The 25,174-nt window shown below is 38.1% G+C and overlaps 1 protein-coding gene across 1 annotated transcript; it reads left to right on the forward strand.

Annotated features, from left to right (window-relative positions):
- Positions 1–1,248: 1,248 nt before the first annotated feature.
- Positions 1,249–5,227, forward strand: LOC128234295 (uncharacterized protein DDB_G0274171-like). The gene is made up of 4 exons (XM_052948458.1): positions 1,249–2,353; positions 2,979–3,134; positions 3,502–3,534; positions 4,778–5,227. The coding sequence occupies exons 1-4, from the start codon at positions 1,336–1,338 to the stop codon at positions 4,921–4,923; spliced, it is 1,353 nt and encodes a 450-aa protein (XP_052804418.1). The 5' UTR covers positions 1,249–1,335; the 3' UTR covers positions 4,924–5,227.
- The last annotated feature ends 19,947 nt before the right edge of the window (positions 5,228–25,174 follow it).

Raw genomic sequence — 25,174 nt, forward strand, 5'->3', positions numbered from 1 at the left:
TTTTGAACATGAATATAAAAATCTGCGATTTAATTTTTGTCAGCAGTCTTATATCAGTGGTTTCCATGGATTATGGCAAAAATTGGCTCGTTCCAAGAAAAAAATAAAAAAGTTGTCAAAACGTTCAATTTGCGAGAGTGCAGCTTTAAAAATAATCACCGTGCTGTAATAAACAAATACAAGATTCCAAAGAACTGTGGAAATATGGATTGTATGTCTGGACGTACTTGATAATTTACGTAATTCAGTTTCCAACTTTACAGCTAACATGGTTTAAAATTAGAGAGAAATACTTATATTAAGAAATAACTAAATTATTATAATATTAAAGAACCAGAATTCATTTCCGTCTAGTCACAATATACACAGGATTTCAATAATATCAGAACATTTAAGAAAATTGGGTTATGCGCTTTCAGTATCATTTACCCCATATTCTGAAAATAAAAAAAAATATCGGGCCAAATGCTAGGTACACGTTTAATAATACTTGTAGCGATTTCTTTAAAATGTGTGAAGTGAGCGACCTGGCGGCCTGGAGGCCTTCCGGCCTTAAATGACTTTCTATTTCAAAGCATTTATACATGTCTTTTCTTCTAATACAGAGATAAATTAACTGCTTTATGCACAAATTATCAATCTTAAGCGATTATCAACCTTTTTCCAAAAAGGTCGATTATGCACTTCAGCGGCCTAACGGTGTAAAGTTAGCGGCCAGGCAGTTTTCCAAGAAAACGCATGAACTTGTGAAAAAATAGGCCGCTAGACCGCTAGGCCGCTAACTTCACATCGCCAGGTCGTTAGGCCGCTAGGCCGCCAAGATCACGCCGCTAGGCCGCTAACTTCACCCCTCTTTTCCGCCAACTTCACGTACATCGTTCGATGCTGCCTTAGCAGAACTGCTAGTAAAATAATTATATCAGTATTAAAAGTAACCCTTTCATTTATAATAACACATTTTTTCCACCCCACCTTAAAATAAGTTCGCCTTCACAAATTGCGAAAACAATTCCTGCGTAATTTAAAACAATTCATCAAATTCATCCCTGTGTTTTTGAAATAGTTCATCGAGTTTTAATTGTTTTGTATAGGTTTTCAAGCTTATGACTTTACCTACCGATATTTCTGTTTGACGCACAAACAAATCACGTAAGAATACGTAAACGCAAATGGGCACGTTATATTTTGTGCTAAATATAGTTTAGTTTTGTTTGTAAATCATGTTTTACGTCTAACATGGTATTCGTGATCGTCAATCATCGCCACTATAATAAGCATCCAGCCGTTGTGTCACCATTCATAATTTCTTTGATAAGCAGGCTTGTGCAATTAAAAATGAAACTCAAGTTTTGGATATATCTGTTCGTGGTTTTAACATTAGCACTATATGTAACCGCTAGACCGGGGAAAGGTCAAGGCAAAGCGAAGGGGCTGGACAAAGGGAAAGTAGGCAAAGGTCGGGGACGAGGACCACCACCCGGTCGTGGAAAGGGCAATAAAAAGCCGGGCAAAGGCGGGCGCGGTGGACCGCCCGGTGATGGTGTCCCGGTGGTCGTAGTGCCGATTCCTGTTGCGCCAGACTGCAGCTATCATTACTGTCCACAACTGCCTTGTCCGCTCAACAAACAGGTGGAAATACCGGGCGAGTGTTGTTTTCAGTGTCAAGACATATGTGCGCTAGTTGACTGTGCACAGCAACTACCCGATTGCTCCGGCGGATCTAAGCCAATTAAGAAGCCAGGCGACTGCTGTCTCAGCTGTCCACAAGGGGAAGAGGATTGTTCTCTTTTACAGTGTGGCATCCCGTTATGCCCCGGGAACGCCAAGCCGGAAAAACTTCCAGGTAATTGCTGCCCGAGTTGCCCGCCTGACCCGTGTGCTGAAATTCCGTGTCCACTACTAAGCTGTCCTGGTGGCGCCGACCCAGTGAAAATGCAAGGCGACTGTTGTTCCTCCTGTCCAGCTGACCCGTGCGATAACGTTCCTTGTGAACGGCCACTCTGCGGACCGGGCTTGGAACCAGCACGAAAACCAGGAGAATGCTGCCCTACCTGCCCGCCTGATCCCTGCGCGGGGGTTGCCTGTCCACTCCAGCCGCCTTGTCCGGGCGGCGCAAAGAGGGTGATGAAGCCGGGAGAATGCTGTGAAACATGTCCGCCGGATCCATGCGCGTTAGTTGCTTGCCCCGTAATGGAACCATGTGCTGTCGGCACGATGCCAGTGACAAAGATCGGAGACTGCTGTCCCAGCTGCCCGGATGACTGTGCGAATACAAAGTGCCCACAACGGGCCGACTGCCCCGGGGGAGTTGTTCCGATTAAGAAGCCTGGCCAGTGTTGCCCTTCATGTCCGGGTAAGGAGACATTAATTATAAATTTAGATACACTATTTTTCAAGGTACACTTTAAAAGCTTCTTCCTCCAAACTTTGTTTTGATTTTTGAGTGTAAGGTTAAGCGCCTACGGTCTGGGAAAAATAATTTAAAATGTTTGAATGATTTTTTTTTAAAGTACAAATAGAGCTCAGTTTTAATTGTTCAAACAAGCCAATCAGAGCCAAGCGTATATTGCACTATACTACACTTATTGTCGAACTGTGCAAACTGAATATATTAATTCCCTGGACCATGACATCAAACTGAATGGTAAACCTACATGAGTTTGATGATAACATGTAGTCAGAGTTAGTAAATGCATTAAAAGGTAAACGGACTTATTCTTGTGGTCGCTGTTGCTCCACTGGAATAAATTCGTGTAATCTGTATTACATAGATACACAGGAAAAATGTTTCCCTTTCATTTCTGATATGTCTCAATTGATGTACATTTTGTACTTAGTGAACGTTTTCGGCCATTATATTTCAAGCCCGTAGAGGCAGCACCTTAGTTCATATTACAAGAACTATAATTTATACATAACGTCAGGAGATTAGTTAGTAGCTATATAGTTATAATAAAATGCTTATATTTCATGAACAGGCGCACCCGCAAAGCCCGGTAGTTGCCCGGCGATGACCCCCGACGTGATGTCCAAATGTATCATTACCGGGGACTTCTGTGAAAATGATGCCGAATGTCCCGACGACGACAAGTGCTGTAACGACGGCTGTGGACGCTCCTGTCAGCCGCCTGATGGTATGTAACGGCCGATTACGTTTTTCCCCAGAATGTTGCTTTTCTCTTAAGTGGACGTTACTGAGGTGTTGACTGTTTACAAATCTAGTTATGAATCAACACCAAAATACGCGTATATATGAATGTATGAAAATAACATGACAGAGCATTTTTCATTTAGAATGTTTAAGGAACATGACATAGCATAGCATAAGTTATTTAAACATGTTTCTTGGCCGTTTTCGTGTGTCTATTTGTTTCCTCTATTTGTGTTTTCCTGTATTTTGGTAGTGAATAAAAGATTAAGTTGTAACAATTCAATATTTTAGCTCTTTTGGTGCTGTGTGCTAGTGAACACAATAATCAACGTGTTTTCTTTTATTTTCAGGCTGCATTGAAAATGGAATATCTTTTAATGAAGGTAAGGATTATAAAGACAAAGTATTCATGATGAAACAACACATTTCTGTTTTAGCTGACATACTTGTTTATACTTATTATACTTATTATACGGTACATCTTTTTAGCATGCAATTTAAAAATATGGTATTATATATACTGCACTGTGTTGTTTACTAAGATCTAAAAAAAATTACTAAATTCTCGGTAGCTCCATAGGGAACGCCAAGCACTATTGGCTGAACGGATGTTGCGTCCAACATCACCATAGCAACACGTTCTTGTCAGATGTATTACAAAATCTTAACAATATATACTTTATCAGTCAATTCGTTCTACCAAATACATTAAGCGACCAGGATTTGACTTGAGTATTTTTTGTGATATCGGGTCCTGAAGGGCTTTATGGCATATAAACAGGCGACAGTTTGAACAAGATTCAATTCCCACTCGTCCACAAAGATGTTCACACAGAAACCGTATGATTATTTCGCGACTGGTTTCTCATGTAAATAAATTGAACTGGTATGAAACTCGATAGCATGTGTCAGTCATATTTTATCATTTCGAATCCAAATGATATCATACATCGTCTGTTTCAAAATGATTGATAGCAACGTTTTATTTTCTAAAACAAAAAGAAATAATCTGTCTATCTATGTATATCTTTATTATTAATAAAAGATTTTGGAAAACTTCAATTTGAATACAACATACATTTACAGCCAATGAAATTGCAGATATGCAATCATTAAGTACTATGCTTAATCATGAAGAATTTCAACTTTCGGCTGGTCCGCCTACTGCCGCCCATCCGATCGACATTTCCTGAGTTGGATTTTGTGTTGACAATATGTTAGCTATTAAGGTTGTACTTTAAAAGAGTGAGATGACCTGAAATAAAATCTTAATGATTCTCTTGGCTTAACTTACTCCGCAAATTTTTAGTTATCAAAATTTTTCTTTATGTCATCTGCATATAACATATTTAAACTCCACCAAGATGTCATAATACCCAATTGCGTGATGATTCGATATAAATTGTGGCCATTGCTGTTTTAAAATTGATGTTGTGTTGTTTTTTTATATCTAACGTTGTGACCTTCTTTTTATCCGACAGGCTAAAACTGATCATATTTTATCTCGTTAATCTTAACAGTAAGACTTTATTTCATGAATTCCATTTATTGACATATTCCGTCAACAATTTGTTCAAAGTACCAACAAAGTACAATTTTTTAGTTTATATGTATCCGTTATTTCAGGGGAAGCAATGCCCGGCGATGACGCCTGTATTAGTTGCCACTGTAACATGGGACAGAAAGACTGCACGGTCAAATTTTGCCCTGATCCAACTTGCGCTGTGCCCGTTAAAACGCCCGGTGTTTGCTGCGATACATGTCCGCCATAAGTACGAACTAACATTGGGTCGAGTACTTCATATCCATGTGACCAAGAAATTGGAGTAAATGGTTATTTATAATTGTCATGATTTAACTCGTTCGTGCCTGTTTAGTTTTGTTGTTGTGGTAAAAAAGTTAAAAACACTTGTGACCTTCATTGACAGCTTATCATAATAACAGAACTTGTCGTCTTTACTACATACATGTATTGTATACCTTCATTAATCAGGGCCAGTGGTGTACAGTCAACAGGTTGTTATTGTTTGACTTGAATTTTGTTAATATATAAATCAATAAAATAAGTGTTAGTACTGTTTGCAGTTATCAAAATGTGCCCGACAATCAGTTAAACAGAAGACACAGACACTAAAACGGCGGCTCGGAAGAGTTAGTTTTAACTCTTCAAAGATTTTCGTTTGTCAACCTGGTTGTCTGGCAAGCGTAGTTTGAATCTACCATAGAATTGGTCACTTGAAATGCAGCTAATATAAACTGTAGATGTATAAATGCTTTGCCGGAGTTTGAGCCCGCCTGTTCAGTAGATAGCTCCACTTGAAACGTATTTTTTATTAAACATCACTGACGGCGGTATTCTGTTGTTGTTTTACTTGTGAAGTCGATTGACAGGTTATAAGTGTTGCACTTTATCGGGAACTCATTTCAGGGATGAGGTGGATTTTTCAATGCATCAAAACCTTTTAAACGCTAAGTTCATTTGCAAACAATAGTTCTAAAGGTAAAACATAGCTTTAGTTATGTTAAATGAGTGACATTATAAGCCTGCTCAACATAATGTCACTTAGGAGACCCTCTATGGTCAAACGCTACTGTGATTGGACTATATAGTTTTGCCATATCGAACTTTCATTTGTGTTTGTTTTTTCTTTCTTATATTTGGCTTCATAAATTTCGAGTGTGGTTTAATGCCAGTCAACAGTTTGATACAAAACATTCGTATTCCTTAACGATGTCCATCACACTTGCAATCATTTATCAGTGATAAAATACAATTGTACATTTCAATTCCTGTCAGTTCATAGTTAGATACATCCATCTTTGATTTAAACAAATTGAAAAAAAAAATAAACCTGAACCTGGAACATTTAGATTTTTCGAAGATGTTGGTTTTCAGGATGTGCCAATCCTATCGGCATCAATCAATCAAATCTTTATTTCCTCCTACAGAAGATATGAAAATATATTTACAACGTGTAAGGTGCTCTAACATTGAGCAATATAGAACAAGTTAACACAATAAGCAGGGAAAACAAATCTTACATAATTATATATAATATGTATACATTTAGTTACACATATGTACATTGGATGCTTTTGTTTTTAGGTTTTGTATTCTATTTTTTTTCATCCTATAACGGGTCCACATTGTTATTTGAGCTAGCGATTTAATTAGTGATTATAAACATAGCTGTGATGAGTATAATAACAGGTATGTATAAGAAAACGATGCATGCATTGTATACAAGTATTGCTGTGTAATCACACTAACGAAACAGAACAAGAGGCTTTTACGGAACATGTTTCTATACTGTTCGGTTTAGCTGTGCACGTAGATAGGTTGAGGTAAAAGTGATTATGATTATGGTTATAATCGGTAGTTGATTAGCAACCAAGCTCGGTTATTATGATAAGCGCTATTAAATGTCGCTTCAGCAAACTGTAGTCAAAGTATGCACTTATACACCGTAATGTATAATTGTATGAACATTGCAGAAGTAGAGCGTTGTTGTCCGTGTCTATAAAAGGTTCTAAAGGTCCATTGTATTTGTTCTAAGTTATTTAAGCTTTCATAGTCATGTTCATTCAAAATAGTATTCATTTGGGTAGTAAAGTCTTCTCTAATTGCTAATGTGTGGTAACACTCGCTTAATATATGTACAAGCTCTTCCTAAAAGGTTAAGTTACACTTAGCACAATGTATGTTTCGTAAAATCGAAGGTCTGCACCACAATTTTGCTATACTCCTTGCTGTGTGACGAAAACTACTTTTTCATGAAATAGTATACATAATAGCAGGTTGTAAACATGGATGAAGAATACGAAATAACATAAAATCGCAATCATTGGAAGTACGGATATCCCAGCATAACTTGCATTTAAGTATAACAGCATTGTTAACCATGCGTTTCCAAGTTTGTTTATCTGGGGTGGCTCTTTCTACGGAGAAGTAGCTATTTAGCACAAATTGCATGTTATATTTGGTCAGCAGCTTACATATATCTGGTATAAATCCTCGTTTAATTGAGTTGTTATCAAGAACGTAAGAAATATATTTTCTCAAAAAAAATTGTTTGCTTATACATTTGTTTGGAAGCATTAACAACTTGTGTAAGAACATCAGTTTTCTTTTTTCGACGTAGGTATCTAACTTATTTAATCCTAGAATAGATTCCGACATATCCGATCTGGTAGAGATAGGCATACCAGAGATAGGCAGTCCTTGTATCTTTTTGGCTACGAAGTGTTGGAGACGGTTGATGGCTAAGGTGTCAACGTTAGTCATTGAGTTCCAGAGTTCGGAGCCGTAGAGAGCAATTGAAATTACAATTTTTTTGTAAAGACTTGTGGATACTAAGGGGTTCGCACCGAGAGGGTGGACACCCTGACCCACCATTAAAAAAAACGCATTTCTAGCTTTCTGGAAGCGTTCTGAAATGCGTGTACGTATTTTAAGGCTGCCCTCTTGGGAAATGCCTAGGTGCGTTATTGATGTAACCTGTTTTATTTCTTGGTCCCCATAGATGATGCATACTTGTGGGACTCGGCGGGCTTGAGTAAATACGACTACGTTAGATCTATCGACATTGATATCAACGTGCCAACGTTTACAGTAACTATACACAATATCCACCATGCATTGCAGCTTATACGGAGATAACGAGATGAGAGAGATGTCGTCGGCAAATGTTGGGCTGCCGCAATTAACAGACATAAGCAGAGAGCCATGCTTACTTATCTCTAAGTTTTGTAATAGGCTATCGAGATAAACGAGATAGTAAAAACTGGACAAGACTCCCCCTTGACGCACGCCGCGGTCTACGTCGAAGGCATCTGACATTAGGTCTTGACAAACACGTACGGTGCATTTGAGGGATTCATAGGAGGACTTGATGACCCTTAGTAGTTTACCATTAAGGCCAAGTCGACCTAATTTGAGGAGTTATGCAGAGTGCCTCACTGTGTCAAAGGCGGCTTTCTGATCAAGACATGCAACATATGCATTGCTACCTTTGTCTATAGCATAGAAAATTGTTTCTTGGAGATTAAAGGATGTGGTCACATAACTGAGACCCTTTTGGAATCCGTTTTGTTGTGGGCTTGGGAAGGTGTTACTTGCTGACGACACATGAGAGTTGATCCGTTCGGCCATAACCTTTTCGAAAATTTTGCAAAAACAAGGGAGTAATGATATAGGTCTGTAGCTTGAAGGGTCACGTTTGTCTTTTCCTTTACCTTTATATACAGGGATGATAACGCTGGTTTTCCAATCTATTGGTATTTTCTCATGCATCAGGACTAAATTGAATAGTAGTGTAAGCGCTTTTGTGACAGCAAGTCCGCCGAATATGACATGTTCATTCATTATTCCATCATGACCAGGGCTTTTTCTCTTCGCGAGGGATTTGATTATTTTGTTAACCTCATCTAAGCTAATTGGGGTGACGGTGTTGTTAGTGGTTTTACATGTAAGATAACACTGAAGTTCGAACAAATCATCTTCTGATAGGATGTCATGCTCGTTTGGGTGACTAAAAACTTTTGAATAGTGGTTTTTAAATCCGTCAGTCACTCTGTCATCTTTATAACTTGTGTCGTCTATTTTCAACTCAGAGCAAGTCTCAAAAGATCGTTTGCTGTTTCGTTTTAACAACTTCCAAAACATTCGATAGTCTACTTCAGCTGTTCTATTAAGTTCGTCATATAATTGGTTTTCATGGGACTCGCGACAATTCCGCTGTTTTCTCCTGAAAGTGCGTTTGGCTTGTTTATAGTTTATGAATGAGTCTGACATTGTACTGCGGAGTCTGCCTTGAATTAACCATATTATGCCGAGCGCATCGGGCCTGCGCATGCGCCGCTTTGACCTCTTCCGTCCAATACGGTTTGGCTTTTCGGTTAAACTTACTTACAGGAAGTTGTGAGACGGCCTGTTTTAAAGCATTGCAAAGCCATGAGTTAATAAAATCAGGGGAGCATCCATCGGTGTTTTCGTTCGTGATGCTATTTAGTTCGCTTCTTAGTTGGCTTTGGTAGTTCGATATGTGCCCCTGTGTGCATTTATTCCATGCTATACATGTTCTATGCACTGTGGGTTATGCATTTCTCCCTAGGTCGAGGTTTATAGAAAATAATATTGGCGCATGATCCGAGGTAAGTATGTCTCTTTCAGATATAACCGAGAATGAGTGAAACATATCTAATGATGAGTTATGGACTAAGACATGATCTATTGTCGACTTCGTCGGGTGGAAAGTATATTCGTTTGTATTTCCTATGTGCTCTTTCAGCGACGTAAGTTGGTGTTTAGCTACAAACTCTGTAAAAATACGGGATTTTGGGGTGGATGACTGTGTGCCGAATTGAGAGTTAATTTGCGCATTGAAATCTCCGGCCAATATTACATTTCCGATCCGGGAGTAGAAGTTAAAGAGAGCACAGACGTCTTTCAGGGTTTCCTTAAATAGTTCAATGTCGCTACAAGACGGCATGTATATGCAGAAAAGATACGTCGGAACCTTTTTGTGAGAAATAATCTCGATCGCTGATATTCTATCATTATCTATGGCTGTGATTTTACTTATTTTACAACCAATATTGTTCTTAATCATAATTGCTGTCCCTCCCTTACCACATTTTAAGACGTTAAAGTGGCCTAGCGATTCATCGATAGTGTAATATGAGGTATAATTCGGATGAACGCTATCCAAAAAATGGGCTGAGTGAGGTAACAACTTAGAAGGGCGATATCAATCGTATCGTCATCGAGTAACTTAGAGAGAGAGTATGCTGATGACATGATCCCTTTAACATTCCATACTAAAATATTAAGTGACATAGGTACGATGAAAACAATAACAAAATGAGTCCAAAAGGAGTATGGCATTATAAAATGATGCTTGTAAGACTGGATCTTGTCAGTATTTTGTCACTAAATATAATTGTTAGTCCCTCGATGGGTCCCACTCATCAATATCGTGGTAGTCGTCTCTATCAGAGTACCATGGGCTGTTCCTGTCATTGTCACGTGAGCTGGTGTCTTCGACTCTGTGTTGTCGTTTGTTGTAGGAGTCATCGTATCGGTGGTAATGACGGTATGGCTGGTGCCTTAGGTTGTCACGACGTCGCTGACGGGACTCCCCCCGTTCGCGCTCCCACTCTTGTTTGCTGACCCACCGACGCCAAGTTACATTTTCGGGCCAAAATGAGTTATCTTCAACTGTTTCTTCGTCTTCCGGATATATGTTTAGTCGTGCGGATGAACCATGACGTCCACGAAATAGTGTAAGACGTTTCACTCGAACTTTCATATCTGTCATGTAATCATGGATATCCTGTTCGACGACGTCTGGGTCAATATTCCCCAAAAAGTATGATGTAGTCTGGCGGTGTTTCACAGCGATGAATCGATTGTTCGGGTGGGGAGTTGTATCGCTTGGTTCCGGCGTAGGATGTTTTGTAAAGTTTGTTCTACATTCCTCGCTTCGATTTTCAGACCTTAGGCTTTGCTTTGAGCAAGAATTGGCAGTGTTTCTGTTATTTCCCGTTGTAGCGTAAGAAGTAGATTGCAAGGTGGTATGCTCTTTAGGATCGATATGGGTTGGGTTTGCATTGCTATCGGCATTCGTTTTTATTTGTTCGGTAGAAATCGTTTCCATGCTGGGAGCTGTAATGTGCGTTTGCATATGGTTTTGAGCTTTAGCATTTGAGTCGTTTGAAATTCGCACGGGAGATGGAGAACTAACGACCTCGCTGTACATCATTGGCTGATAGTCCTTTTTCGGTATACTGACGTTTGTATGCGTTACCTTGATTTGTGAGTCTACGAATCGCTTGTTTATAGTTGTGACTGCTGACTCAAGCTTGTCCATGTCACTTTGGAGTTTAGTTACAATTGCACTTCCGGCCGAAGGCAGAGAGGCAAGAATACTGTTTAACGTTCCTTGAAACCGGCGGAATGCTATCGCCATGTTGCAGACGTCTGTGTGCGTCTGCTGAATTATGACGGAATCTTCAGTTTGTTTGCGCGTTATGTCTTCAACACTCGACTGAATACTGAACAAAACTGCATAGATATCTGGTTTAATAAAGTCATTTTCAGTGTCACATTCGATTACTTCGGCCTCCTGAGTCACTGTCGATGGACATGTAAAAACGTCATTTATTTCGCGTGACCGTTCGCCATCAATGAATGATTGAATAACGTAACAATCGTTAGAACATTTTTTTTCCTTGCTTGCAGCGGACGCATTTCTCCTGTTAATAAGTCTTGTTTCGGGACACCCTAGAGTTCCACGGGCCCTCTCAGCGAGTTTCTCGCGATAGGCATTTATTTTGATGAAGTTTTGTTTGCAAATCTTCATTAATTCATCTACATATGATTCTTTTGGTAGATTAAACAAGTTATTATCTAGTTCCTGGTAGAAGCGTTGTGGCAGAATAGAGGGCTGTGATGATTCGACTTCGTTGTTGCATACTTCGTCGTAGTCGTAGTCATCGTCGTCGAGGCTCGAGTTCATTTTACTTTCATTCATTTCTTTTTTGATACGGAGTATGCTTGCATTTATTAAGCGCTTCGGGTCAGTTTCATCAGGATCGCTAGCCGACTCCATAACTGTTAATGCGTAATCCCCTTAGGGAACGTTCGTATATGTATATATATTATATATATATATATATATATATATATATATATATATATATATATATATATATATATATATATATATATATATATATATATATAGTTTGAGAGATCAAGCGGCGAGTGGTTAGTTAATTGGGCATTTCCATTAACGGTATATCAAACCAGTCATGCGTGACGATCCGATCTTCAGGGGTTTGTGAGCGTCGCTCACTCTCTCCGTGACAACTTTGACCTCTAAAACATAGCTTCTTATTCATATTTTGAAGACAAAGCGTTTATAGTTTGATGTCAAGAAATCAATTTAGCCTTCAAAATTCTTCACGTAACTTGAGTTATATGTTTGTCTACTCACAATAGTCCTAATATCCTTTTTTCACTCAAGTTATAACTAGTTAAACACTATTAAATTCCAAAAACTGATCGGTGATTTAAAGTGCGACTTTATTCAACCGGAAGCGGAAACATATTTTCAGTCAGGGCGGGGCACAATATAAACATCCTCTGCACCCCAGCGTACCTATATCATACAGGTTATGATACGCTGGGGTGGCGAGGATGAACATACATTATTAAAACAACTTGTTTCTGTGTACCACCATCGTTAAACTAATGTTATAAATCCAAGAATTAGGAATATAATTATTTTCTTTTTTTCTTATGATTTTGATAGTGTTGTGATTTTTAAACTGTTTATGTAATCGTTATATATTGTACCCGTTTAATCAGTAGAGAAGAAGTACAAATTTTAAAGCGTTATAATGAGTCATGTGTTGTTGCTTGGTGTATGTAGATTAAAATAAATTATTACATTTGTCTAATAAAAAGATGTGTCCATCACGACAAGACGTTGTTATGCAATTGAGTTATTTGCACGTTCATATGTGAACATCAAGGAAATGCGAATCGTCGTAATACATATCGTCAAGGCTGAAATGAGACCTATGCATGCGGATCACTGTAGAAACTTTACAGGCGTTCGATATACATGTAGGTTGATGCAAAAGTGTTGTTGTTGTTGTTTTTATTTAAATGCTTTACCCTGGTTAACTCTTTGACAATAATGATATACACAAATGCATATGATTTAGGAACAGATAAAATAATATTGATATTTTCGCGCTATTCGAAACGGGGAATACGTGGCCACGTAGCTATTAAATTTACAACAATTATTTGTATCTTTTATATCTGTACCTAGAACTAATGTTATATTACTTCAACCTATATTGCAATATGAATATGTTTGAAGATAAATATTATTTTATTCTTGTCTGTCCATTTTATAAAGACATTATACATTTTGCTCTTCTCATACAACACTAATGTCAATACAGTTTTATATTGCCGCCGTGAATGTATATATATATATATATATGCATTTGGCTACGAACATATTAATGTTTATGCCTAATAGTCTATTCTTTTCTGTTAAATCGTGTGCCTGTAACAACATGAAACGTTGATTGGTCTCGTAATGCATTTTTATTTTTAAAAAGAGCGACACGGAAAAGAGGCATACCAATTTTCATAGCCACAGTAATCGGACTTGCAAAACCTGTGAATATCGGCTCTGGCAATAATTGTATCAATTTTTATACGAGTTTCTCTAACATGTTCGCATCTCGTAACGATTCTGTCAAGCGCATAAGTGACTAACAGAATAAAGCAACTGAGCATATAGTTTTTCTATGAAAACGAGTGAAATAAAAAACGACCTTACACTGAAGGCCGCCAACTTCACGCCGCTAGTCCGCCAACTTCACGCCGCTATGCCGATAACTTCACGCTGCTAGGCCCTAAACTTCACGCCGCTTGGCCGCTAACTTCACGCCGCTAGGCCGCTAAGTTTACGCCGCTAGGCTGCCAACTTCACGCCGCTAGGCCGCCAACGTCACGCCGCTAGGCCGCCAACTTCGCGCCGCTAGGCCGCTAACTTCACGCCGCAAGGCCGCCAACTTCACGCCGCTAGGCCGCCAACTTCACGCCGCTAGGCCGCCAACTTCACGCCGCTAGGCCGCTATCTTGGCGCCGCTAGGCCGCCAACTTCGAGTCGCTAGGCCGCTAACTTTACGCCGCTAGGCCGCCAACTTCACGTTTTAACTCTTCAAAGATTTTCGTTTGTCAACCTGGTTGTCTGGCAAGCGTAGTTTGAAGCTACCATAGAATTGGTCACTTGAAGTGCAGCTAATATAAACTGAAACTGTAGATGTATAAATGCTTTGCCGGAGTTTGAGCCTGCCTGTTCAGTAGATAGCTCCACTTGAAACGTATTTTTTTATGCAACATCACTAACGGCGGCATTCTGTTGTTGTTTTACTTGTGAAGTCGATTGACAGGTTAAAAGTGTTGCACTTTATCGGGAACTCATTTGGTGGATGAGGTGGATTTTTCAATGCATCAAAACCTTCTAAACGCTAAGTTCATTTGCAAACAATAGTTCTAAAGGTAAAACATAGCTTTTGTTATATTAAAGAGTGACATTAAAAGCCTGCTCAACATAATGTCACTTAGGAGACCCTCTATGGTCAAACGCTACTGTGATTGGACTATATAGTTTTGCCATATCGAACTTTCATTTGTGTTTGTTTTTTTCTTTCTTATATTTGGCTTCATAAATTTCTAATGTGGTTTAATGCCAGTCAACAGTTTGATACAAAACATTCGTATTCCTTAACGATGTCCATCACACTGGCAATCATTTATCAGTGATAAAATACAATTGTACATTTCAATTCCTGTCAGTTCATAGTTAGATACATCCATCTTTGATTTAAACAAATTGAAAAAAAAATAAACCTGAACCTGGAACATTTAGATTTTTCGAAGATGTTGGTTTTCAGGATGTGCCAATCCTATCGGCATGTAATATCTGTCAGGGCGGGGCACAATATAAACATCCTCTGCACCCCAGCGTATCGTAACCTATATCATACAGGTTATGATACGCTGGGGTGGCGAGGATGAACATACATTATTAAAACAACTTGTTTCTGTGTACCACCATCGTTAAACTAATGTTATAAATCCAAGAATTAGGAATATAATTATTTTCTTTTTTTCTTATGATTTTGATAGTGTTGTGATTTTTAAACTGTTTATGTAATCGTTATATATTGTACCCGTTTAATCAGTAGAGAAGAAGTACAAATTTTAAAGCGTTATAATGAGTCATGTGTTGTTGCTTGGTGTATGTAGATTAAGATAAATTATTACATTTGTCTAATAAAAAGATGTGTCCATCACAACAAGACGTTGTTATGCAATTGAGTTATTTGCACGTTCATATGCGAACATCAAGGAAATGCGAATCGTCGTAATACATATCGTCAAGGCTGAAATGAGATGATTTAGGAACAGATAAAATAATATTGATATTTTCGCGCTATTCGAAACGGGGAATAAGTGGCCACGTAGCTATTAAATTTACAACAATTATTTGTATCTTTTATATCTGTACCTAGAACTAATGTTATATTACTTCAACCTATATTGCAATATGAATATGTTTGAAGATAAATATTATTTTATTCTTGTCTGTCCATTTTATAAAGACATTATACATTTTGCTCTTCTCATACAACACTAATGTCAATACAGTTTTATATTGCCGCCGTGAATGTATATATATATATATATGCATTTGGCTACGAACATATTGATGTTTATGCCTAATAAAAGTTCCATTATTTTCTGTTATATCGTGTGCCTTTAACAACATGAAACGTTTATTGGTCTCGTAATGCATTTTTATTTTTAAAAAGAGCGACACGGAAAAGAGGCATACCAATTTTCATAGCCACAGTAATCGGACTTGCAAAACCTGTGAATATCGGCTCTGGCAATAATTGTATCAATTTTTATACGAGTTTCTCTAACATGTTCGCATCTCATAACGATTCTGTCAAGCGCATAAGTGACTAACAGAATAAAGCAACTGAGCATATAGTTTTTCTATGAAAACGAGTGAAATAAAAAACGACCTTACACTGAAGGCCGCCAACTTCACGCCGCTAGTCCGCCAACTTCACGCCGCTATGCCGCTAACTTCATGCTGCTAGGCCCTAAACTTCACGCCGCTTGGCCGCTAACTTCACGCCGCTAGGCCGCTAAGTTTACGCCGCTAGGCTGCCAACTTCACGCCGCTAGGCCGCCAACGTCACGCCGCTAGGCCGCCAACTTCGCGCCGCTAGGCCGCTAACTTCACGCCGCTAGGCCGCCAACTTCACGCCGCTAGGCCGCTATCTTGGCGCCGCTAGGCCGCCAACTTCGAGTCGCTAGGCCGCTAACTTTACGCCGCTAGGCCGCCAACTTCACGTTTTAACTCTTCAAAGATTTTCGTTTGTCAACCTGGTTGTCTGGCAAGCGTAGTTTGAAGCTAACATAGAATTGGTCACTTGAAGTGCAGCTAATATAAACTGTAGATGTATAAATGCTTTGCCGGAGTTTGAGCCCGCCTGTTCAGTAGATAGCTCCACTTGAAACGTATTTTTTATGAAACATCACTGACGGCGGCATTCTGTTTTTGTTTTACTTGTGAAGTCGATTGACAGGTTAAAAGTGTTGCACTTTATCGGGAACTCATTTGGTGGATGAAGTGGATTTTTCAATGCATCAAAACCTTCTGAACGCTAAGTTCATTTGCAAACAATAGTTCTAAAGGTAAAACATAGCTTTTGTTATATTAAAGAGTGACATTATAAGCCTGCTCAACATAATGTCACTTAGGAGACCCTCTATGGTCAAACGCTACTGTGGTTTTGCCATATCGAACTTTCATTTGTTTTTGTTTTTTCTTTCTTATATTTGGCTTCATAAATTTCTAGTGTGGTTTAATGCCAGTCAACAGTTTGATACAAAACATTCGTATTCCTTAACGATGTCCATCACACTTGCAATCATTTATCAGTGATAAAATACAATTGTACATTTCAATTCCTGTCAGTTCATAGTTAGATACATCCATCTTTGATTTAAACAAATTGAAAAAAAAAATAAACCTGAACCTGGAACATTTCGATTTTTCGAAGATGTTGGTTTTCAGGATGTGCCAATCCTATCGGCATGTAATATCAGTCAGGGCGGGCACAATATAAACATCCTCTGCACCCCAGCGTATCGTAACCTATATCATACAGGTTATGACACGCTGGGGTGGCGAGGATGAACATACATTATTAAAACAACTTGTTTCTGTGTACCACCATCGTTAAACTAATGTTATAAATCCAAGAATTAGGAATATAATTATTTTCTTTTTTTCTTATGATTTTGATAGTGTTGTGATTTTTAAACTGTTTATGTAATCGTTATGTATTGTACCCGTTTAATCAGTAGAGAAGAAGTACAAATTTTAAAGCGTTATAATGAGTCATGTGTTGTTGCTTGGTGTATGTAGTTTAAAATAAATTATTACATTTGTCTAATAAAAAGATGTGTCCATCACGACAAGACGTTGTTATGCAATTGAGTTATTTGCACGTTCATATGTGAACATCAAGGAAATGCGAATCGTCGTAATACATATCGTCAAGGCTGAAATGAGACCTATGCATGCGGATCACTGTAGAAATTTTACAGGCGTTCGATATACATGTAGGTTGATGCAAGTGTTGTTGTTGTTGTTTTTATTTAAATGCTTTACCCTGGTTAACTCTTTGACAATAATGATATACACAAATGCATATGATTTAGGAACAGATAAAATAATATTGATATTTTCGCGCTATTCGAAACGGGGAATAAGTGGCCACGTAGCTATTAAATTTACAACAATTATTTGTATCTTTTATATCTGTACCTAGAACTAATGTTATATTACTTCAACCTATATTGCAATATGAATATGTTTGAAGATAAATATTATTTTATTCTTGTCTGTCCATTTTATAAAGACATTATACATTTTGCTCTTCTCATACAACACTAATGTCAATACAGTTTTATATTGCCGCCGTGAATGTATATATATATATATGCATTTGGCTACGAACATATTGATGTTTATGCCTAATAAAAGTTCTATTATTTTCTGTTATATCGTGTGCCTTTAACAACATGAAACGTTGATTGGTCTCGTAATGCTTTTTTATTTTTAAAAAGAGCGACACGGAAAAGAGGCATACCAATTTTCATAGCCACAGTAATCGGACTTGCAAAACCTGTGAATATCGGCTCTGGCAATAATTGTATCAATTTTTATACGAGTTTCTCTAACATGTTCGCATCTCATAACGATTCTGTCAAGCGCATAAGTGACTAACAGAATAAAGCAACTGAGCATATAGTTTTTCTATGAAAACGAGTGAAATAAAAAACGACCTTACACTGAAGGCCGCCAACTTCACGCCGCTAGTCCGCCAACTTCACGCCGCTATGCCGCTAACTTCATGCTGCTAGGCCCTAAACTTCACGCCGCTTGGCCGCTAACTTCACGCCGCTAGGCCGCTAAGTTTACGCCGCTAGACTGCCAACTTCATTCCGCTAGGCCGCCAACGTCACGCCGCTAGGCCGCCAACTTCGCGCCGCTAGGCCGCTAACTTCACGCCGCTAGGCCGCCAACTTCACGCCGCTAGGCCGCCAATTTCACGCCGCTAGGCCGCCAACTTCACGCCGCTAGGCCGCTATCTTGGCGCCGCTAGGCCGCCAACTTCGAGTCGCTAGGCCGCTAACTTTACGCCGCTAGGCCGCCAACTTCACGTTTTAACTCTTCAAAGATTTTCGTTTGTCAACCTGGTTGTCTGGCAAGCGTAGTTTGAAGCTTACATAGAATTGGTCACTTGAAGTGCAGCTAATATAAACTGTAGATGTATAAATGCTTTGCCGGAGTTTGAGCCCGCCTGTTCAGTAGATAGCTCCACTTGAAACGTATTTTTTATGAAACATCACTGACGGCGGCATTCTGTTTTTGTTTTACTTGTGAAGTCGATTGACGGGTTAAAAGTGTTGCACTTTATCGGGAACTCATTTGGTGGATGAGGCGGATTTTTCAATGCATCAAAACCTTCTAAACGCTAAGTTCATTTGCAAACAATAGTTCTAAAGGTAAAACATAGCTTTTGTTATATTAAAGAGTGACATTATAAGCCTGCTCAACATAATGTCACTTAGGAGACCCTCTATGGTCAAACGCTACTGTGATTGGACTATATAGTTTTGCCATATCGAACTTTCATTTGTTTTTGTTTTTTCTTTCTTATATTTGGGTTCATAAATTTCTAGTGTGGTTTAATGCCAGTCAACAGTTTGATACAAAACATTCGTATTCCTTAACGATGTCCATCACACTTGCAATCATTTATCAGTGATAAAATACAATTGCACATTTCAATTCCTGTCAGTTCATAGTTAGATACATCCATCTTTGATTTAAACAAATTGAAAAAAAAATAAACCTGAACCTGGAACATTTAGATTTTTCGAAGATGTTGGTTTTCAGGATGTGCCAATCCTATCGGCATGTAATATCAGTCAGGGCGGGGCACAATATAAACATCCTCTGCACCCCAGCGTATCGTAACCTATATCATACAGGTTATGATACGCTGGGGTGGCGAGGATGAACATACATTATTAAAACAACTTGTTTCTGTGTACCACCATCGTTAAACTAATGTTATAAATCCAAGAATTAGGAATATAATTATTTTCTTTTTTTCTTATGATTTTGATAGTGTTGTGATTTTTAAACTGTTTATGTAATCGTTATGTATTGTACCCGTTTAATCAGAAGAGAAGAAGTACAAATTTTAAAGCGTTATAATGAGTCATGTGTTGTTGCTTGGTGTATGTAGATTAAAATAAATTATTACATTTGTCAAATAAAAAGATGTGTCCATCACGACAAGACGTTGTTATGCAATTGAGTTATTTGCACGTTCATATGTGAACATCAAGGAAATGCGAATCGTCGTAATACATATCGTCAAGGCTGAAATGAGACCTATGCATGCGGATCACTGTAGAAACTTTACAGGCGTTCGATATACATGTAGGTTGATGCAAAAGTGTTGTTGTTGTTGTTTTTATTTAAATGCTTTACCCTGGTTAACTCTTTGACAATAATGATATACACAAATGCATATGATTTAGGAACAGATAAAATAATATTGATATTATCGCGCTATTCGAAACGGGGAATAATTGGCCACGTAGCTATTAAATTTACAACAATTATTTGTATCTTTATATCTGTACCTAGAACTAATGTTATATTACTTCAACCTATATTGCAATATGAATATGTTTGAAGATAAATATTATTTTATTTTTGTCTGTCCATTTTATAAAGACATTATACATTTTGCTCTTCTCATACAACACTAATGTCAATACAGTTTTATATTGCCGCCGTGAATGTATATATATATATATATATATATATATATATATATATATATATATGCATTTGGCTACGAACATATTGATGTTTATGCCTAATAAAAGTTCTATTATTTTCTGTTATATCGTGTGCCTTTAACAACATGAAACGTTGATTGGTCTCGTAATGCATTTTTATTTTTAAAAAGAGCGACACGGAAAAGAGGCATACCAATTTTCATAGCCACAGTAATCGGACTTGCAAAACCTGTGAATATCGGCTCTGGCAATAATTGTATCAATTTTTATACGAGTTTCTCTAACATGTTCGCATCTCATAACGATTCTGTCAAGCGCATAAGTGACTAACAGAATAAAGCAACTGAGCATATAGTTTTTCTATGAAAACGAGTGAAATAAAAAACGACCTTACACTGAAGGCCGCCAACTTCACGCCGCTAGTCCGCCAACTTCACGCCGCTATGCCGCTAACTTCATGCTGCTAGGCCCTAAACTTCACGCCGCTTGGCCGCTAACTTCACGCCGCTGGGCCGCTAAGTTTAAGCCGCTAGGCTGCCAACTTCACGCCGCTAGGCCGGCAACGTCACGCCGCTAGGCCGCCAACTTCGCGCCGCTAGGCCGCTAACTTCACTCCGCTAGGCCGCCAACTTCACGCCGCTAGGCCGCCAACTTCACGCCGCTAGGCCGCCAACTTCACGCCGCTAGGCCGCTATCTTGGCGCCGCTAGGCTGCCAACTTCGAGTCGCTAGGCCGCTAACTTTACGCCGCTAGGCCGCCAACTTCACGTTTTAACTCTTCAAAGATTTTCGTTTGTCAACCTGGTTGTCTGGCAAGCGTAATTTGAAGCTAACATAGAATTGGTCACTTGAAGTGCAGCTAATATAAACTGTAGATGTATAAATGCTTTGCCGGAGTTTGAGCCCGCCTGTTCAGTAGATAGCTCCACTTGAAACGTATTTTTTATGAAACATCACTGACGGCGGCATTCTGTTTTTGTTTTACTTGTGAAGTCGATTGACGGGTTAAAAGTGTTGCATTTTATCGGGAACTCATTTGGTGGATGAGGTGGATTTTTCAATGCATCAAAACCTTCTAAACGCTAAGTTCATTTGCAAACAATAGTTCTAAAGGTAAAACATAGCTTTTGTTATATTAAAGAGTGACATTATAAGCCTGCTCAACATAATGTCACTTAGGAGACCCTCTATGGTCAAACGCTACTGTGGTTTTGCCATATCGAACTTTCATTTGTTTTTGTTTTTTCTTTCTTATATTTGGGTTCATAAATTTCTAGTGTGGTTTAATGCCAGTCAACAGTTTGATACAAAACATTCGTATTCCTTAACGATGTCCATCACACTTGCAATCATTTATCAGTGATAAAATACAATTGCACATTTCAATTCCTGTCAGTTCATAGTTAGATACATCCATCTTTGATTTAAACAAATTGAAAAAAAAATAAACCTGAACCTGGAACATTTAGATTTTTCGAAGATGTTGGTTTTCAGGATGTGCCAATCCTATCGGCATGTAATATCAGTCAGGGCGGGGCACAATATAAACATCCTCTGCACCCCAGCGTATCGTAACCTATATCATACAGGTTATGATACGCTGGGGTGGCGAGGATGAACATACATTATTAAAACAACTTGTTTCTGTGTACCACCATCGTTAAACTAATGTTATAAATCCAAGAATTAGGAATATAATTATTTTCTTTTTTTCTTATGATTTTGATAGTGTTGTGATTTTTAAACTGTTTATGTAATCGTTATGTATTGTACCCGTTTAATCAGTAGAGAAGAAGTACAAATTTTAAAGCGTTATAATGAGTCATGTGTTGTTGCTTGGTGTATGTAGATTAAAATAAATTATTACATTTGTCTAATAAAAAGATGTGTCCATCACGACAAGACGTTGTTATGCAATTGAGTTATTTGCACGTTCATATGTGAACATCAAGGAAATGCGAATCGTCGTAATACATATCGTCAAGGCTGAAATGAGACCTATGCATGCGGATCACTGTAGAAACATTACAGGCGTTCGATATACATGTAGGTTGATGCAAAAGTGTTGTTGTTGTTGTTTTTATTTAAATGCTTTACCCTGGTTAACTCTTTGACAATAATGATATACTCAAATGCATATGATTTAGGAACAGATAAAATAATATTGATATTTTCGCGCTATTCGAAACGGGGAATAAGTGGCCACGTAGCTATTAAATTTACAACAATTATTTGTATCTTTTATATCTGTACCTAGAACTAATGTTATATTACTTCAACCTATATTGCAATATGAATATGTTTGAAGATAAATATTATTTTATTCTTGTCTGTCCATTTTATAAAGACATTATACATTTTGCTCTTCTCATACAACACTAATGTCAATACAGTTTTATATTGCCGCCGTGAATGTATATATATATATATGCATTTGGCTACGAACATATTGATGTTTATGCCTAATAAAAGTACTATTATTTTCTGTTATATCGTGTGCCTTTAACAACATGAAACGTTGATTGGTCTCGTAATGCTTTTTTATTTTTAAAAAGAGCGACACGGAAAAGAGGCATACCAATTTTCATAGCCACAGTAATCGGACTTGCAAAACCTGTGAATATCGGCTCTGGCAATAATTGTATCAACTTTTATACGAGTTTCTCTAACATGTTCGCATCTCATAACGATTCTGTCAAGCGCATAAGTGACTAACAGAATAAAGCAACTGAGCATATAGTTTTTCTATGAAAACGAGTGAAATAAAAAACGACCTTACACTGAAGGCCGCCAACTTCACGCCGCTAGTCCGCCAACTTCACGCCGCTATGCCGCTAACTTCATGCTGCTAGGCCCTAAACTTCACGCCGCTTGGCCGCTAACTTCACGCCGCTAGGCCGCTAAGTTTACGCCGCTAGGCTGCCAATTTCACGCCGCTAGGCCGCCAACATCACGCCGCTAGGCCGCCAACTTCGCGCCGCTAGGCCACTAACTTCACGCCGCTAGGCCGCCAACTTCACGCCGCTAGGCCGCCAATTTCACGCCGCTAGGCCGCCAACTTCACGCCGCTAGGCCGCTATCTTGGCGCCGCTAGGCCGCCAACTTCGAGTCGCTAGGCCGCTAACTTTACGCCGCTAGGCCGCCAATTTCACGTTTTAACTCTTCAAAGATTTTCGTTTGTCAACCTGGTTGTCTGGCAAGCGTAGTTTGAATCTAACATAGAATTGGTCACTTGAAGTGCAGCTAATATAAACTGTAGATGTATAAATGCTTTGCCGGAGTTTGAGCCCGCCTGTTCAGTAGATAGCTCCACTTGAAACGTATTTTTTATGAAACATCACTGACGGCGGCATTCTGTTTTTGTTTTACTTGTGAAGTCGATTGACAGGTTAAAAGTGTTGCAATTTATCGGGAACTCATTTGGTGGATGAGGTGGATTTTTCAATGCATCAAAACCTTCTAAACGCTAAGTTCATTTGCAAACAATAGTTCTAAAGGTAAAACATAGCTTTTGTTATATTAAAGAGTGACATTATAAGCCTGCTCAACATAATGTCACTTAGGAGACCCTCTATGGTCAAACGCTACTGTGATTGGACTATATAGTTTTGCCATATCGAACTTTCATTTGTTTTTGTTTTTTCTTTCTTATATTTGGCTTCATAAATTTCTAGTGTGGTTTAATGCCAGTCAACAGTTTGATACAAAACATTCGTATTCCTTAACGATGTCCATCACACTTGCAATCATTTATCAGTGATAAAATACAATTGTACATTTCAATTCCTGTCAGTTCATAGTTAGATACATCCATCTTTGATTTAAACAAATTGAAAAAAAATAAAATAAACCTGAACCTGGAACATTTAGATTTTTCGAAGATGTTGGTTTTCAGGATGTGCCAATCCTATCGGCATGTAATATCAGTCAGGGCGGGGCACAATATAAACATCCTCTGCACCCCAGCGTATCGTAACCTATATCATACAGGTTATGATACGCTGGGGTGGCGAGGATGAACATACATTATTAAAACAACTTGTTTCTGTGTACCACCATCGTTAAACTAATGTTATAAATCCAAGAATTAGGAATATAATTATTTTCTTTTTTTCTTATGATTTTGATAGTGTTGTGATTTTTAAACTGTTTATGTAATCGTTATGTATTGTACCCGTTTAATCAGTAGAGAAGAAGTACAAATTTTAAAGCGTTATAATGAGTCATGTGTTGTTGCTTGGTGTATGTAGATTAAAATAAATTATTACATTTGTCTAATAAAAAGATGTGTCCATCACGACAAGACGTTGTTATGCAATTGAGTTATTTGCACGTTCATATGTGAACATCAAGGAAATGCGAATCGTCGTAATACATATCGTCAAGGCTGAAATGAGACCTATGCATGCGGATCACTGTAGAAACTTTACAGGCGTTCGATATACATGTAGGTTGATGCAAAAGTGTTGTTGTTGTTGTTTTTATTTAAATGCTTTACCCTGGTTAACTCTTTGACAATAATGATATACACAAATGCATATGATTTAGGAACAGATAAAATAATATTGATATTTTCGCGCTATTCGAAACGGGGAATAAGTGGCCACGTAGCTATTAAATTTACAACAATTATTTGTATCTTTTATATCTGTACCTAGAACTAATGTTATATTACTTCAACCTATATTGCAATATGAATATGTTTGAAGATGAATATTATTTTATTCTTGTCTGTCCATTTTATAAAGACATTATACATTTTGCTCTTCTCATACAACACTAATGTCAATACAGTTTTATATTGCCGCCGTGAATGTATATATATATATATATATATATGCATTTGGCTACGAACATATTGATGTTTATGCCTAATAAAAGTTCTATTATTTTCTGTTATATCGTGTGCCTTTAACAACATGAAACGTTGATTGGTCTCGTAATGCATTTTTATTTTTAAAAAGAGCGACACGGAAAAGAGGCATACCAATTTTCATAGTCACAGTAATCGGACTTGCAAAA

The sequence above is a fragment of the Mya arenaria genome, chromosome 5 (genome assembly GCF_026914265.1).
Source record: "Mya arenaria isolate MELC-2E11 chromosome 5, ASM2691426v1".
Taxonomy (NCBI): Eukaryota; Metazoa; Mollusca; class Bivalvia; order Myida; family Myidae; genus Mya; species Mya arenaria.

Coding starts and splice junctions, on each gene's coding strand:
- LOC128234295 (XM_052948458.1), top strand. CDS start 1,336: ATGAAACTCAAGTTTTGGATATATCTGTTCGTGGTTTTAACATTAGCA. Junction 2,354..2,978: donor GTGTTGCCCTTCATGTCCGG/GTAAGGAGACAT, acceptor TTTCATGAACAG/GCGCACCCGCAAAGCCCGGT. Junction 3,535..4,777: donor TGGAATATCTTTTAATGAAG/GTAAGGATTATA, acceptor CCGTTATTTCAG/GGGAAGCAATGCCCGGCGAT.